This window comes from Eleginops maclovinus, chromosome 8, assembly GCF_036324505.1.
Source record: "Eleginops maclovinus isolate JMC-PN-2008 ecotype Puerto Natales chromosome 8, JC_Emac_rtc_rv5, whole genome shotgun sequence".
Lineage (NCBI taxonomy): Eukaryota > Metazoa > Chordata > Actinopteri > Perciformes > Eleginopidae > Eleginops > Eleginops maclovinus.
In genome coordinates this window covers 14,374,938-14,390,227 of record NC_086356.1, presented here as the reverse complement: position 1 = coordinate 14,390,227, position 15,290 = coordinate 14,374,938, and the positions used below count along the sequence as shown (strand labels likewise).

Below are 15,290 nucleotides of genomic sequence, written 5' to 3'. Positions count from 1 at the left end.
GCGGGGTGAACTCTCATCTTTGGCATAGTTTCTGCAAAGGTGCACCAGGTACTACTGACCCGAGATAATCCGAAACAGATGCCAATCCAGGGGCAGTCTGCCGGCATCTATGTCCTCCTCCTCATCACTGTGGCTGTTCATCAAGTGCAAGAGTGAGCTGGGTCCTATTCAAGTACCGATGACAATGCCCAACAGATGCACCGCCGGAGCGGTAGGGTGGACGCAGCGCATTCAAGGTCTGCTGTGACTGCTGGCTGTGCCAGTCGGTGCGCCGCAGAGGACACTTTGACCGACCGTCTGGCATGCCGGGTTGAAGTGTGGACGGATTTACTTCTGCGATTTACAAGGATAGGACGATTTGGATGAGTATGGGATGGCAAAGGTACAGCAACATGTTAATGTGAACCTGTGCTGCATCTGTTTGCTGCGTTTTGGACCCTGTCTACCAATTCAATGTTGGTTTATAAAAGAGTATTCATTGATAATCCCAATGAATAACACTGCCTCATAACCAAATACTTAATATTGTCCACATATGATCTTGTAAAATAACATCACATTAGACAAAGTTCTAGACATAATGATTATATCTGATTTTTTTTATTATTTAATTGAATTTTAGTTTTCTTATATTGAGTATGATCCTAGAAAAAACTTTTTAAAATCTATTCTCATTTATTTAAATGCCTGAATGACCTATGAAATTGAGTCCAGATTGCTGAACTAAATTCATATTTATTCATAAAGTAGATACATTTATTTTAAAGGATATGTAGGAAAGAGAAATCCCCCTATTGTAAACCTATAGTTAACTTGACATGAGGGGACTCACCCTGTAAACTGACTAAATCATTAATGCATATTGTTCTTTGAAGCTCTGGGGAAAGCTTTGTCAAGTGTGAGGAAATAATAATGATGTTTCATTATGGGAAATGTAGGATGCTGTGTTTTTGGACCTTGAACCACTGTAATGGCCAAAAGTCAGGATGTCTCAGTCTCTGCGGATTTGATTTTGACTAATCTTTTTTTAATCTTGCTTCCCACATTTTTGGAATGGCAATAATACATGTGCCGCCTTTAAGAACTTCACATGGGTTATCTGGGTTGGGTGTTGTACAGTAATCCCTTGTCCTTTTTATTTTCTAATACAATCATACTTTTAATGTATTCCCAATAAATTAAAAAGAACAAAAATCAAGTAAAGAAAGAAAAATAAATAAATCAGCGTACAAACTTAAGAAAAAAGTGAGAATAAAACTGTGATTTAATACATAAATGTCATGTTATATTTTCAGTCTGTTCCATAATTGTTCTGTTACAGCATATTTTATAAACGATAAAGATATGTTTAAAATACGTGTGTGCATCTTAGTATATCTGATAACCATAGTGTCGATAATATCACATTCCTTTTTATAATGTTTTGCTTATTTTGGTGTTGCACCATGAGACACAATCAACATTTAAGAACAGTTACCTTTTATTATGTGAGTCTAAAGATGATTTAATATTTGCAAAACTGTATTAAACTTGTTAAATGTTATCAGAATAATTTCCAATCATTGGATGTTGTGACTAAAAAACATCAGATGTGATTCTTCAAAGCTGAGCCAGTCACGAGGTTTGGGGGGTTCCGTCGGTCACTAACACAAAAACAAACCAAAGATAATTTATGACATCAGGTCACACGGATTTCAATTCCTGGATGGCGGTCCAGAGCTAATCCCACTTCCAAGCCGGATTTCTAAAAAAGGGAGCTGACTGGCAAAAAGGACGACAACACCGGAATGAGGAAATTGACGAGGGGCAAAGCCATGTGCAAAACAAAGTTGTTCATCGCTGATAACCATACAACCTGATGAGCCGGGGGTCACTCCACTGAAGTCTCACAGAGGTGCTCCGTCTCTCCCCGAGATATCCGACACACAGCAGCCCATCCAGGAGCTCTGCACCCGGCATCATGTCTCTCCTCCTCATCACTGTGCTGTCTTCACTCATAGTGCAAGATGCTGAGGCGTGGGGTCCTAATGTCAAGTACGCGGTGAACTGCCCGGACAGATGCAACCCGGAGCGGTGCGGCGGGACGCAGCGCTGCACACGGACGGTGCTGGATGACTGCGGCTGTTGCCAGGTGTGTGCAGCCGGCAGAGGGGAGCACTGTTACCGCACCGTCTCGGGCATGCACGGGGTGAAGTGTGGACCGGGATTTTTCTGCGAGTTCTACAAGGATGAGGACGATTATGGAGACGAGTATGGGATCTGCAAAGGTACAGTCAACATGTTAATGTGCCCAGTGTGCTGCATCTGTTTGCTGCGTTTTGAGTGTGAGCCCTGCTGCACCAAATCTCACTGTTGTTTTTAAAAAGGAGCTATTCATTGGATAATCCCAATGAATAACACCTGCCTCATAACCAAATACAGTGTATGTATGCATGTGCAGACTTTTGCATCCTTGCTTCCAACGTGAATTGGACATTTAACTTGATGAGCTAAGGAGTTTATAGTTCAAACATCAATGATAAGGCAATATAGATGCATTGTTTTTTTTGTCTATGGTTCATTTACCTTGTAAATCATTATTGTGATTTTGACTGTGGGAATATGAGTCTATTAGATCCAGAGAAAAAACATTTCTCTAAATTATAGTTTTTTCTTTTTACAGACTGCCTGTATGGGACCTATGGAGTTGAGTGCCGCAAGACTTGCAACTGCAAAGGTGGCATATGTGACAGGGAGACAGGAGCATGTCTCACCCTCAAATTCTTTGGCAAAATTGCCAGCAAGCTCAAGACTGACACTCAAGAAGGTATGAATCTTGTCACTTAAAAACATTTCTGCTGTCAAATGTCTCACCAAATTGACTTAATTAAGTTCTGAAAAGACATGTCATTTGTGAATTGAGAGATTAATGAACTCTGCCACTTTTGTTTTCAGGGGGAGAGGTGGGCTCAGGAGAAGTCAGCTCAGTCCAGAACACAGATCAAGACACGGACAGATCCACGGCTCCAAAGCGGCTCAACCCTCGCTGACAAGTGCTGACAAGACTGAATCTGTTCAGTGTAAATGTAGCATTAACTTATAAATGAACTGAAAGATATATTTTATTATGTTAAACGATGAAATACTTTTTTTACAGCATTACGTTTTATTTGGTTTTGTTTGTTTGTGTTTGACACAAGCATCAATTCCAATTAAGTATGCAGTCTCTGTTATTGTTTGATGTTGTTCATCAGCTTTCCCAAGATTATTCTGTACTCTGTTCCCATGAGCTTCAATGTTGACCTGATTGTCTCATTTAGTGTGCCTTCATAAATTACTTTTGAGAAGATGAGAGTTATTGTCACAAGAAAGAGATAGCATTTATTTTCAAACTGGACACAGAAATAGTTGATTTATTGTATTCTAAACATTTCCATTGTGATATTTAATTTGTACCGTATAAAAAAAGGGACATGGGAAATATACTGTATATGACACCAGCCAATGTAATGAATGCTCTTTCAATTAAACCAAAGTTAACACTGACTGTTGTCATTTTATGCCTTCAATGTTCTATTAACTTGATAAAAACTGATGCAGCACTTGTTACAGTGAGTGTGTTATCTAAAAACCCTGACTAGTTTATTATGTAGCAACCAATAATGTAGGGACTTCAGCATGCCTCATACTTCAGGTTATTATAATGTTACTTTTAAGGAAAGATTCAACATCATTAAGGGTTACTGGAGTTTCGGACAACATGTTGGAATTGAGTATTTGTAGTACTTTTTTATACTAGTTGTATGCCTGATGACAAGAGTGAAATCTTCTCTACAGAGGAATTTCAAATCTCTATTGCAGAGGCACAAATCCTTTAAAATGAAGTCATGATATTACATCACCGGTATTGGTATTGGAAACTGAATTCATATAATGGTTAGTTAAATAAGAGAGTGAATGTCGAGTAAGCTGTAAAGCCAAACTGTAAAAGTATTTGTCAATATGTCATGCTAACATATTTCATATTACATTTTTTAAGTCGGACTTGAACCATGTACTTTTTAACTTGTGTGTGCATTTAATATAGAATATGTACAATCATTTGAGGCAAATTCAGTTCCAAATAGGATTTCAGTGAAAAAAAGAGGAGGAGATAAAAAAAAAAAAAACTTCTTTGAACTGAAAAAAATGTAAGTGGTCTGGATAGAAATATCCTCTGGGTAAGAGGAATTGTTGTTTCCCATGATGATCTGAAGTGGTACATCCAAACTGAGGAGCAGCACATGGTGAGAATTTTTCAGGCATCCTTGACTCTTGAGTTCTTGGAAAGCTCTACTTTCTCAACTTCAACAAATGCCAAAGAAACTATTTGTTCCCACGTTTAAAACATATCTAACTGTCATTGCAAACATATTTTATAACCAATATTATAAAGAGAACTGCAGAGCAAAGACTGGGTTTCCTGGCTTTACAAAAGGTCACAGACCGGTCCACATTTTTGAGTTCCTCTAATGCATATGCATATATCTCGTACAAGCTGTGTGAAAAATAATTGGAAACATGAGAAAAAAAAGCAATGAATATATTCGTGAGCGAGCAGTCCAATTGTCCTAATACTGTTAGTTGCAAGCCAACATTCATGCAACTTAGAACAAAGCTTAAACAGTATAGAGCTATTTAATCCTTTGATTATCTACCTCAGACTGTCTTTCAAACACAGAGTTAGGTTTCATTTGAATATAAATGTGTTAACTTACAATTTATATCACAATAAATGCATTGATCAAAAATGAATTAAGCAATAAGTACACATTACCTGATCATTGTATACATTATCTGAGTTTATATAAGGTTTTGTGATTGTCAAAAAATAATGTTGACCACAATGTTTCAATAAAATATTCATATATTTGCCATTTTAAAGGTTTGGAAGAAACTTCATGGTAATGCATAATCAAACCAGATAAGTTATGCGTGATTAGAGGAATATTTCCCCTCAAAATCTCTTTTAATAAGTCACCTCAGAGTTTTAAAGTTCAAGCAATTACAGCAGGGGGTCAAAATGATATCAAACATTCTGGCCAAAGCTGCAAAATAATCCTGTCCCAGTTAAAAATATCTCTTATTAGCCTCACCTCTGACTCTTACTGGTAGAGAAATGTTTTTCAGTATTCAGCTTGTTTATTTCCTGTGCTTCCTGACACCTGTGAAAATGTCCCTTCTTCCTGTTGTTGTTGTGTCTCCCCAGGACGGGAATTTAAAAGCAAGGATTTTTTTCCAAGAGACACTTGAAAAAACCTCGGAATTTACAAGTGACACACAACTGCAAAGGCTCTGTCGTCTTGTCCAGGGACAGAAAAGAACACTTCACATCCACTCTATTCGATTATTACTAAAAAAGAAAGCCCAACACCTAAAAAAAACTATCAATGAACAAACACACTGTGTTGTTCTATAATGTTGAGTCACATTATCTATTATAAACCATCTCTTAAGTCTTTTTTATTACAAAGATTACACATTCTTTGCATTTAAACTACAAACGATGGCTTTTGGAGCTGAAGCATCAAACTTTGAATGAAGATCATATCTTGCTTCTCATTTTGACATTGAATTAAAATGATTACAATGAGGTATATAAAGGATAAAGCGCTCTGAATTCACAAGGAAGTTTCTCCTTGATCCAAGGACAAGGTGGTACACACACACACACACACACACACACACACACACACACACACACACACACACACACACACACACACACACACACACACACACACACACACACACACACACACACACACACACACACACACACACACACACACACACACACACACACTGATGCAGACAGGTATGTTGCAACAGCAAAAAAATTGGAAAACTATTCAGGAGGACCGGAGTGTTCACAAGTGCTCGGGGCTCTAATGCTGCTCTCATTCCCCTGAGAACGGACAGGCCGAGGCCTCGTAACCAAACAAAGGACCCTTGAAAATAACAGGAAAGCGATGGTGAGAAATACCCTTTATCTGACTCCCTGAACACGTCACTGCCGCTCCTGCAGAAACAAAGGTGCGTGAACGGAGTAGTAAATAACCCTGATTTACTGCAAATAGACGGTCTGGTATTTACAGTTTTGCCCTGCCTGAACAGGTTGTTTATTGTAGCTGCAGAATGACAAGTCTGAATGGAGACAACATGTAAACATTGTGAAAAAGGAAATTAAGTGGTGAGATTGATTACACTGATAGCAGATAAACTGAGGCTTGTGAAATCCGACAAGGAGTTTAAGTCATTGGCTGTTATGTCACTTAATCAAGATGTGACGCAGTTTGAGTAATTAACTCTTTGGCCCCCATTTCCAGGATTCCTAACTCCTTTTTTCCCCAACAGGAACATCTTGAGCAGTAAACGTCTGGAGCCTTGACCTGAGCGACCTGGCAGACTTCTGACCCCTAGAGGAATTGTCAATGTGGCGTGAGAAGATGTCCGAACAGGTTTATTATCACACATCAGAATTGAAAAGAGTTAGAATGTTAGTAAAGGTGGCTAGTTGAAACATAAATAAGTAAGTGTCAGTCTCTTCATGTATTTTAATACTCTTAAGTCTGTTTTCTTCCATAAAATGACTTGAGGAGTAACATTTTGTTCTCGATTATTTAAGCAAAATAAATTTGATTTTGAAATTGTAACTTTTCTCGCTTCAACAATAGCAAAATACATTTTACCACAACATCTGACTATCAGCACGATGTACTAAATACCATCAGGGAATAATATCCGAGCACGGGTTCCATCTTCACTGCAGTCAGCATGTCATTGTGTCCCTGGGCGAGACACTTCACCTCAAATTGCTCCTGTTAACTGAAAATTGGACCTGCAATAGTGTTTTTATTTGTCAGACAGCTTATAGACTTTTTTATTTTCATCTGTATATTTTCAACTCTCTAATGCCGGTTTATTTCTAATTCTATTTTGATGTGTTTATATTTTAGAATAGTTTATTTCTACTCTTTTAATTTCTAATTATGTGCAATGCCATGCTTTTTTATGCCGCTGCAACGAAAACATTTCCCAATTGGGGATCAAAAAAGTACATCTTATCGCCAATCTTACAGTATGCCTCACAGAATAATTTAATTTCTAAACACAAGTGCCATATGCTGGACCACTACCATATTTGCATATTCCAGGCAGATTTATTGAAGAAAGTGTGAAGCTAGGGCAGGTAGGATTTATGATGCTAGAGAGGTAACAGACTTGAATATGGTTCACATTTAATTTGATCTTACTTTGTTGTACATCTTTATTTGGTAGTAGCTCTGAGGGTTTGTCTTTTGCAATTGCAACCTAATTCCATTATATGCCATACTATTATTTAAAAAGTGTAGTGTTTTGAGCTGTGAAAGTATACATTGATGTTTTACAGGTAAGGGTTTTTAAATTGAATATTTTTTTAGTTCCTCTTGTGCTGTAACACATGGACCTCTGGTGGCTCTTTGATGCTATTGTGCTGAACAGTTTTCTTTTGCATTTATTTACCATTCAGTTTGTTTTGAAGCTTTGATAAATGAATGCAATAATAGATGATACTTTGGTTGTCCTTATTTGGTTTTATTTGTGTTTTTGTCATAAATATAATAAGAATTTACAGCACTGATGCAATGTTAATTTGAGGCTACCCTCATAGTACCATTTATCATAAACACACCTTTCTTATAAATCTTTATGAATACAAAAATAAAGATATGGATATTAATATGTGTGCAGACTTTTGAAGAGAACAATAAACATCAATAAAAAAGATTAAAGTTCCACATTTAAAAGTTTTAAAAGTCACCACCAGAGAGCAATATTGTGTAAAGTAAAAGAAAGTGATCTGATTTTTAGGTATGGATGGATGCACTGTTTTGTAAAGTAAAGACAAACTTTATCAAACTCTGATAGAAAATCAGAATACAGTTGGAAAGGATAGACTATAAATATGAGAAAAAATAAAACAACCAAGGACTAAAAACCAAAGAATCATTAACATACCAATACATAGCAGCTGCTTCTCAAAGCATGATTGCTCACACACTATTTTACTGGCATTAGGAAACAAGGTCTACTGCATTTTTCAATGAAATACAAACAGGAGTAAGGGCTGTGTTTGCATCGACCTTTCAAAACAACGGTCAGCAAGTTCAGAGAGGTAGCTGCAACATTCCTGCAATATTTTCTGTCCCTACTGAGGTCAGGAGGAGAATAAAACAAGCGGTGACATGTGGACGGTTAAACAAATTAGGGCTGACCTTGACTCAGGGTTTCCCGCAGCACTTTACAGCTTAGGCGGCCGCCTAAGAAAAAAAAGAAAAAAAAAAATATATATATAGCGATATTCGCCGTGTTACGCCGTGGCTACACTGGATGCGCAACTGAAGCGCTGCGGGATGTATCATTTTACTGGCTACACCGGCAGCGCACACGCGCAGGTACGGCGCAACGTACAGGCAAAAACAAGACTTTCGTTGTCTTCAGTTTGTGGATCCAGCACGACAAATTGAAACTGCAACACCGAGTTTGTGTTTCATCCATCGATCGTCTGTCGTTATCTTATCTGTAGGCTGAATAATTTGGCCAATGAATTTTGACGACAACAGATATCTCCATGGCAACTTGTCTATCAGAGTCTCCTGTGAAATGAAACATTTATTCATTTCCTGTATACCGGTAGTTGAATTAAAAAAACATACAGACATATGTTATGACCCATTTCTCTGTAGAAAAGGTTGCGCACACCCCGCGCAAAAAAATATAAATAGATGACTGGTCTATTTTAGCAAATCTGCGCGGCGCTTGCGGAGCACTCGCGCGCTGCTCTCACGTCTGGTGTAGCCACTTTCATTGATACAATGGAATCGATTGTTGCAACGTGCGCTCAACGTGCGCTCACGGCACTCAACGTGCGCTCAACGTGCGCTCAACGTGCGCTGCGCTTCAGTTGCGTCCAGTGTAGCCACGCGTTACTCTGTCCCGTTTTCTCTCATTCCAAACCCTAACCCCCCACGGTCAGGTCAGGCAGCGACGCCGGGGGCTTTTTTTTCCCTTTCGTTAACTTACTTATTGACCAGGACTGTCTTATTGATATACAAGATTCACAACAGTCAGGTGATTACTATATGTAGGTCAGCACTACTAGCAGTTCCCATTCTACAGTACATATAAGTGGCCATGTGATCAATTGTTAATGTGAAAATATGGTCTAAGCTAATTTGAATTTCTGCAATGACCAGACACTTACCAACAGAGGTCATGCAGACATGTATCACTTTGTTAAATATATGAAATATTTGCCTCGAGCGTACAAAGAATACCGCAACAGTAAAGACCACAACATCATGGAATTTAAATTCAATGACTTACAGTGTCATTGGGGATGCTGGGAAAGGATTCCCGTGGTCTGCCTCCAACGTTTTTCATTATCTTCCCAGAAGTCCCCAACTGTCCGAAACTGTGACTGCAAGGCCATGAGAACAGCAGATCCATTGAGAATATTTTAATTCCCGGAGGCTTCTTCTATGAAGATTCATCCATTCCAACCAAATGAGTTATCTCTTATCAGATAAGGTCCCCCACAGTCTCTCATGGGAGAACATGCATCCCCAGTTTGTTTACAAATGGCAACTTCTCACGTCACAAGGTCACAGTGTTTCATGTTCAGCATTCCACGTCCTGCAAACATAATGAAACATGCTGAAGGATGGCTGAGCACAGATGGCTGAGGAACTACTTTTGTGTGTTCTCTACATTTCATTTATTTTTTGTGTTTCAGTTTATGAGGCTCTTCATGACACCCAGAAAATTCATCTTGTGTGTGGAGATTAGTTTTAATCAAGTATGGGTCATCATAGCAGTTGTACCAAAGTCAGAATGAAAAATGTCTCATTCATTGGCTGTGCAACAAATAAAACAGCCACATTACAAATAACCAGTGCTCAACAATGAATCACATTTAGGGGGAAGGTCTCACAGTGGGGGATGCAGAAGATATGCACATTTACCAAAGTTGATGGCAGGAATTATCGAGACCATTGGTTCCCAACATGGGGTTAAGGGCCATCAAAAGGATCCCAAGATAAATAAGATTGGATAAAAAAATGTAGAAAAATAATTTGTAATTTGTTTTTGTAACTTATTGTAATTTGTGCTTTCCCCCCCCATTTAAAATATCAATAAATCGAAAAAGTCACCAAGTACAGTGGTAATGTGTGAACGGAAGTTTGTTTTTTGATGGGTTAAAGACAAAACTGTACCTGGTGGAAATGGTTATAATTTTAAAAAAGGGAAACAAAACAGACAAAACAGATGTGTCTCTGTTGCTCTAAATGTGCCATACAAGATGTAAGATTCATATGACTTTTTCAGGTAACCCTGCACTAGAGAGAACACAGGAAACACAAGAGGAGAAAGGTGTTCTGGGAAAACGCTGATAATGGACTCTGCCTTAAGGAAAGTGTCAGATTGAAGCTTGGACAGATTGATGTGCTGCTGCTGCCACTTTGATCAATCGTTTGACAGATGCTAATAGAAGGTCCCAATGTAGTGTTGACCTCAATCCTGCCTCACTGCTCAGGGTTTGCCCATAGATCAAACAGATCGATGGATAATGTGTTCGGTCCGACCCAACACTTGAACCTCTAACACCTCTGCACCGACCATGATCACAGCAGTATGACATCACTGCAAAGTACACACAATGCCTCAGTCAGAGTTGCACCCAATTCTCACATGGCTTACTGTTTGCGTGTATGTTAATTCATTTATTTTCATCCTGATTTGGTTATGAGGAAGTAATTATTGTTGATACATCAGCCCCCTCCCACATAGAGGGGAATTTCCCTTCATTATTAGTAATGAGAATATTTTCCAGGACAAAGAGATGTGGCAAATACGTGTTGGGATACATTTAGGCTGTGTAAAGATAGATAGATAAATATATTCTTTGTTGATGCCAACTTGGGAAATTCTTACAGATTCTGCATCTGTGTTGATGTGATCGAATTTGTAAGAATGCACAAATTTTTTTTTAAAATGTGCTTGCTCTTTCATATATCAGTAGTCTATGTGTTGGATTTAACCAGGTTGTGTGGAGTTGAAAAATTGCTTAATGATTGCATGATTCAGCTCAGGAATGTACTCCACATGTCAGAATTACTCAGTTTTGTTAAAGCAGGTAGTCATTGTCTCAAACTGCAAATGCTTCACATCCATCACTACAGTTCAAAAGCTTCATCCGTGATATAATCTCCATTTATTCCATAGAAAATGAATCATACTCTTCTTTGGAAGGAACCACTACAATACTATGGAAAAGGAAGACATTTCAGACCACTCCCAGGTAAACAAGATGCACTTTACACTGGTGTGTATACAGCTGGGCTTGCACCAAAGTGAGGACAGTGTCACTGAACAAATGTTTGTGGAGCTGCATGCACGCAGTCATTTGTATATAACATCTTGAAGATGCTTTAAAACTGGGGCCGGTTTCTGTGTTTGTATGCAAAATAACTCACAGATGACATACAGGGGAAATGAGAATTTATATTCCACATAAGAAAAGTTTGGTGAATTTCCTGGCTGCTAACATTTTGAGAAGATTGGTACACAGTGTGACAGTTTTAAAAACCCGCCGGTTGCTTGTGTGTTATCTGAAATACAAGAGAAGTCAGCTGCACTGCTGGAGCTCTGCTCAGTGAGAGCTCTCATCTTAAGACTTCCTAAAACACGCTCACTGAAAACACACATACACACACACTTTCCCCTTCCCGCTCTCCTCCCCCCTCCTCTGTAACTAACATATACACACTGTGTTCTCAGACAGAGTGTGAGCCAGGATGACTGGAGGAGTTAGGACTGCATAGGCTGCAGTGTGAGGGGGAGAGAGTGTGTGTTTGTGTGTGTGTGCATATGGGTTTGCATGTGTCTGGGTGGACTCCCGCTGTACTGCTGCTCCATGTGTGACTGTGCTGACCGCGACAGCCATCCTGTTCACAGCGGAGACTTTCTCAGCATGCATATGGTGTGAGCAGTCAGGGGAAAAGTTTATAGCAGCTCGTCTGAGCCTCTGCTAACTCCATCCACTCCGCACGCACCGGGTTTGTTCAGGGGAACAGCGGCAGAAGGAGCTGGAGTACAACTTCAGCTCGTCTCAGCCTGGGATCTGTGTTGCTGTTGATTGATTACCTGTCACAGGATTGGATACAAAAAGGTGTGTGCATCAACACATGTCAGAGCTGAGGGATTCGACAAGGCTTTTAATTTGAAAGGTGAGTCTGCTCTCTGAGTTTTTTAGTGTGTTTGTGCCTCTGGGGTATTGTTATATATCGGTGATTCCGTGGCAATGTCCCATTTTACTTGACATCACTCACTTTGGCAAGTAATAGGAATGTGAAGATGCTGCAGGCAAATGATCTGACTGACTGCTCCTATTTTACTGATTGACACTATAAGGTACTGTATGTTATTAATATTTCAGCAGCTATCCCTGAGCTGAATCGATACAATTGCAGAAGTAACACCACTATGTTAAGCATATCAGTTTGTGCTAGTTGCTACAACATTTGCTGGTGTTATAGGAGATCTATTTTTTCTAAGCAGAGGAGTCAGTGAGTGTCAATTTAATGGAGAGTGTCATGGTACTTTATTTTAAAAAGCTTTTCCAACATCACTCATAAAATCTCTCACTTTTTGGGGGATTTGATGTTAATTGCTCATCTGTCTGACACCAGGTACATAATACATTGCGTACTGTACAGTGTTGCCAAATTATTTCCAATGAAAGCAGGTAGTACTAGCTCCAACAGTTGCTCACAGATGCCAGCTGACCCAATACACTCATTTGCATATTGGCAACGTCATTGAGCCTCATTTGCATCTAGCTTAGTGGTTGTGTTGGTTGAAACAAGGGACAGTGTGCCTGCGCCAAGGCAAGAGGAGAGGGAAAGGAGTGGTGGACTTCTATTACTCCGAGCAGCATGGGGAAAGAATCACGATATTTTTGAAATCATTTCTTACCCCTTTCAAACTATGGAAAAAAGTAGTGTATTGCCAGCCACTTTCACTTGATGTATTTCCTATATAGGGACCCAAGTTATCCACCTGAAGTGTGCACCATAAAGATATAAAGAAGAATGAATAAGTTCACATCTTTCAGTTTAAATATGCCTCACACCTCGGTGAGCTGAAACTGATTAATTACTATTATCTTTATCAAAAGCATGTTTGCTTCCTTGTAATCCTGTCGCAGCATAACTGAAACAATAATTTACTGATGGTAACCCGTACAATGACTGCTGGAGGGCAGGAAAGCAGCAATTTCCTCAGCTTTTCAGGTAGTCATGTTATTAGAATTCTGTTGGTGTGTTGGACCAGCATTTTATTAAGAGCTTGCTAATCGTGGTACAGGACATACAGATGGCTAGACCATTGCATATGCAATCTGAAACAACTGTCGGCTGGCAGAACAGACACACAAACTCAAATATGTTTGGATTAATGTTCTTGTTGTGGGAGAAGTAAGAGGATGTCACTGATTTCCAAATCACAGCACATCCGTATTGAAAAAAGTAGGAGGAAAAAGGATAATGAGAAACTATGAAAGAAAAAGATGAGAAGGAAAGGACAAGCTTGGTAAGTGTTGATAAAATGCTTTATGTCAGGGAGGACATAAAGCACATCTCGTTTCCCCCACCTGATGTGTTAATGGGAAACGAAGATGTGAAAAGCAACAAGGCATGAGCTGAGGTAGAAGGAGAGGAGATATGATGACCCTCGCGCCAGGAATGTCTGCAGTGCACAAGCTGTGTCGCTGGAAAGCCTAGGGATCAGGTTCCCCGTGTCAGCTGCTGCAGCGACTGTTCCCATCCCACTCTGTGATATCTGCTCATTGAGACAGAGGAGGGAACGTAAACAGGGGAGGCTAAAACTGCAGAAAATCTGGAGGTGAGATCAGATTTTTGGAGGAATAGTTTGGGCTTTCATGCAAACAGATGAGAAGATTGATGAAAATGGCATCAATTTACTACTTTCTGACAGAGAGTGAAGATGTCAAACTACAAAACGTCTGCTAGTTCAAACAGAAAATCCATAGTAAGTTGACATTTGTGAAGGTTAAACTAGAGAGTAGGCAAACTGCACTCGCAAACAATCGCTGGGGAAAATGACTATGATCACAGGTGGGATTTTCAGTTCGCCCTCTAACTTTGTGACCGTACAGCATCTTGTTACCTCCCCCAAGGCGGTTTTCTTTTCAGTTCTGTTTATTTGTGCAGGATTATGGAAAAAAGGTTGAATCTTAGGTCAGAGGAAAAACGTATAACATTTTGGTGTAGATCTTGGACAGATGAACATTCATAGTTTTTACTTTCATGAACATTACGAGGTAGGGCATTTGGTGGAGATATGCGCTCTTAAAGTGCTCTTCTTATATCTCCCTTCATTCAGATTGCTGCGTTACAAAGGATAGATAGATACAAAGGACATCAACAGTATCGTTCACTCAGTTATAGCGCTGTGTCAAACACATGTAGAATGAGTCAGCGGTAAATATGAAAGTCTTCACACTCGATTTCTTTCACAGGGCTGCTGCTCAGTTTCCCAGACATACTGTGACACATGGCATGGAGGAAAATGCAGAGGGAGGGGTGGCAATGCTAGTGATGGGGTAGCGAGTGTATCATACCAAAAGGGCTGCATTGTAGACTATAAAGGGGGCCACATATGGCGTCTAAATCAGTGTGTAGACAAAATAGACACTGACTCATCACATTGATTCATACAGGAAAGCCAGTGGGTTTATTTGGCGATTCAGCAGCAGAAAGAAAATGAGTCTCCAAGAAAACAAATCTTCTGTTTGAGATACATTATATCGCCCACCCTAACCTCCCTACCTCTCATCCTGCTTTAATCCATCCCCATTGTGACTCACAGTAAGTTGTGTGGCTAGAGACAGGAAAACCCCATAATGAAGGATAGCTTCTCAGATCGCGACCTCACCCCTTCAGCATTAAACCATGAAAGGCCTGCATGTGTTGGATGAAGCATGGATTAAGTTTTGTTTTTTTCACGTGTTTGAGTTCTTCCATCTGTGACAGCTCTGAAGCCCTTCCTCTTTCACATTCCACACCTTTCACAGTTATTGTACATATAATATCCTGCTTTATATTTTGTTTTTGTTGATTTTTTCTGTACATTTTTTGTCCCAAATGTATATTTTTCACTTTCTTTTTAAAAGCTATTTTATTTTATGTAATTACATTGCCTTGTTT

At 39.4% G+C, this 15,290-nt stretch overlaps 2 protein-coding genes across 3 annotated transcripts in view; both read left to right on the top strand.

Moving 5' to 3' along the window:
* The first annotated feature begins 1,683 nt into the window (after nucleotides 1-1,683).
* On the top strand, nucleotides 1,684-3,525 carry esm1 (endothelial cell-specific molecule 1). The gene is made up of 3 exons (XM_063889021.1): nucleotides 1,684-2,267; nucleotides 2,663-2,806; nucleotides 2,935-3,525. The coding sequence occupies exons 1-3, from the start codon at nucleotides 1,961-1,963 to the stop codon at nucleotides 3,027-3,029; spliced, it is 546 nt and encodes a 181-aa protein (XP_063745091.1). The 5' UTR covers nucleotides 1,684-1,960; the 3' UTR covers nucleotides 3,030-3,525.
* Nucleotides 3,526-11,864: 8,339 nt separating this feature from the next.
* The window catches only part of arhgap24 (Rho GTPase activating protein 24), a 58,653-nt gene continuing 55,227 nt past the window's right edge, over nucleotides 11,865-15,290 (top strand). The window contains exon 1 of one of the 2 annotated variants that reach the window (XM_063890245.1): nucleotides 11,865-12,232. The gene's annotated coding sequence lies outside the window, so the exon portion shown is untranslated. Of the gene's footprint in view, nucleotides 12,291-15,290 lie in introns of both variants that reach the window. The other variant, XM_063890243.1, reaches the window with a different exon arrangement.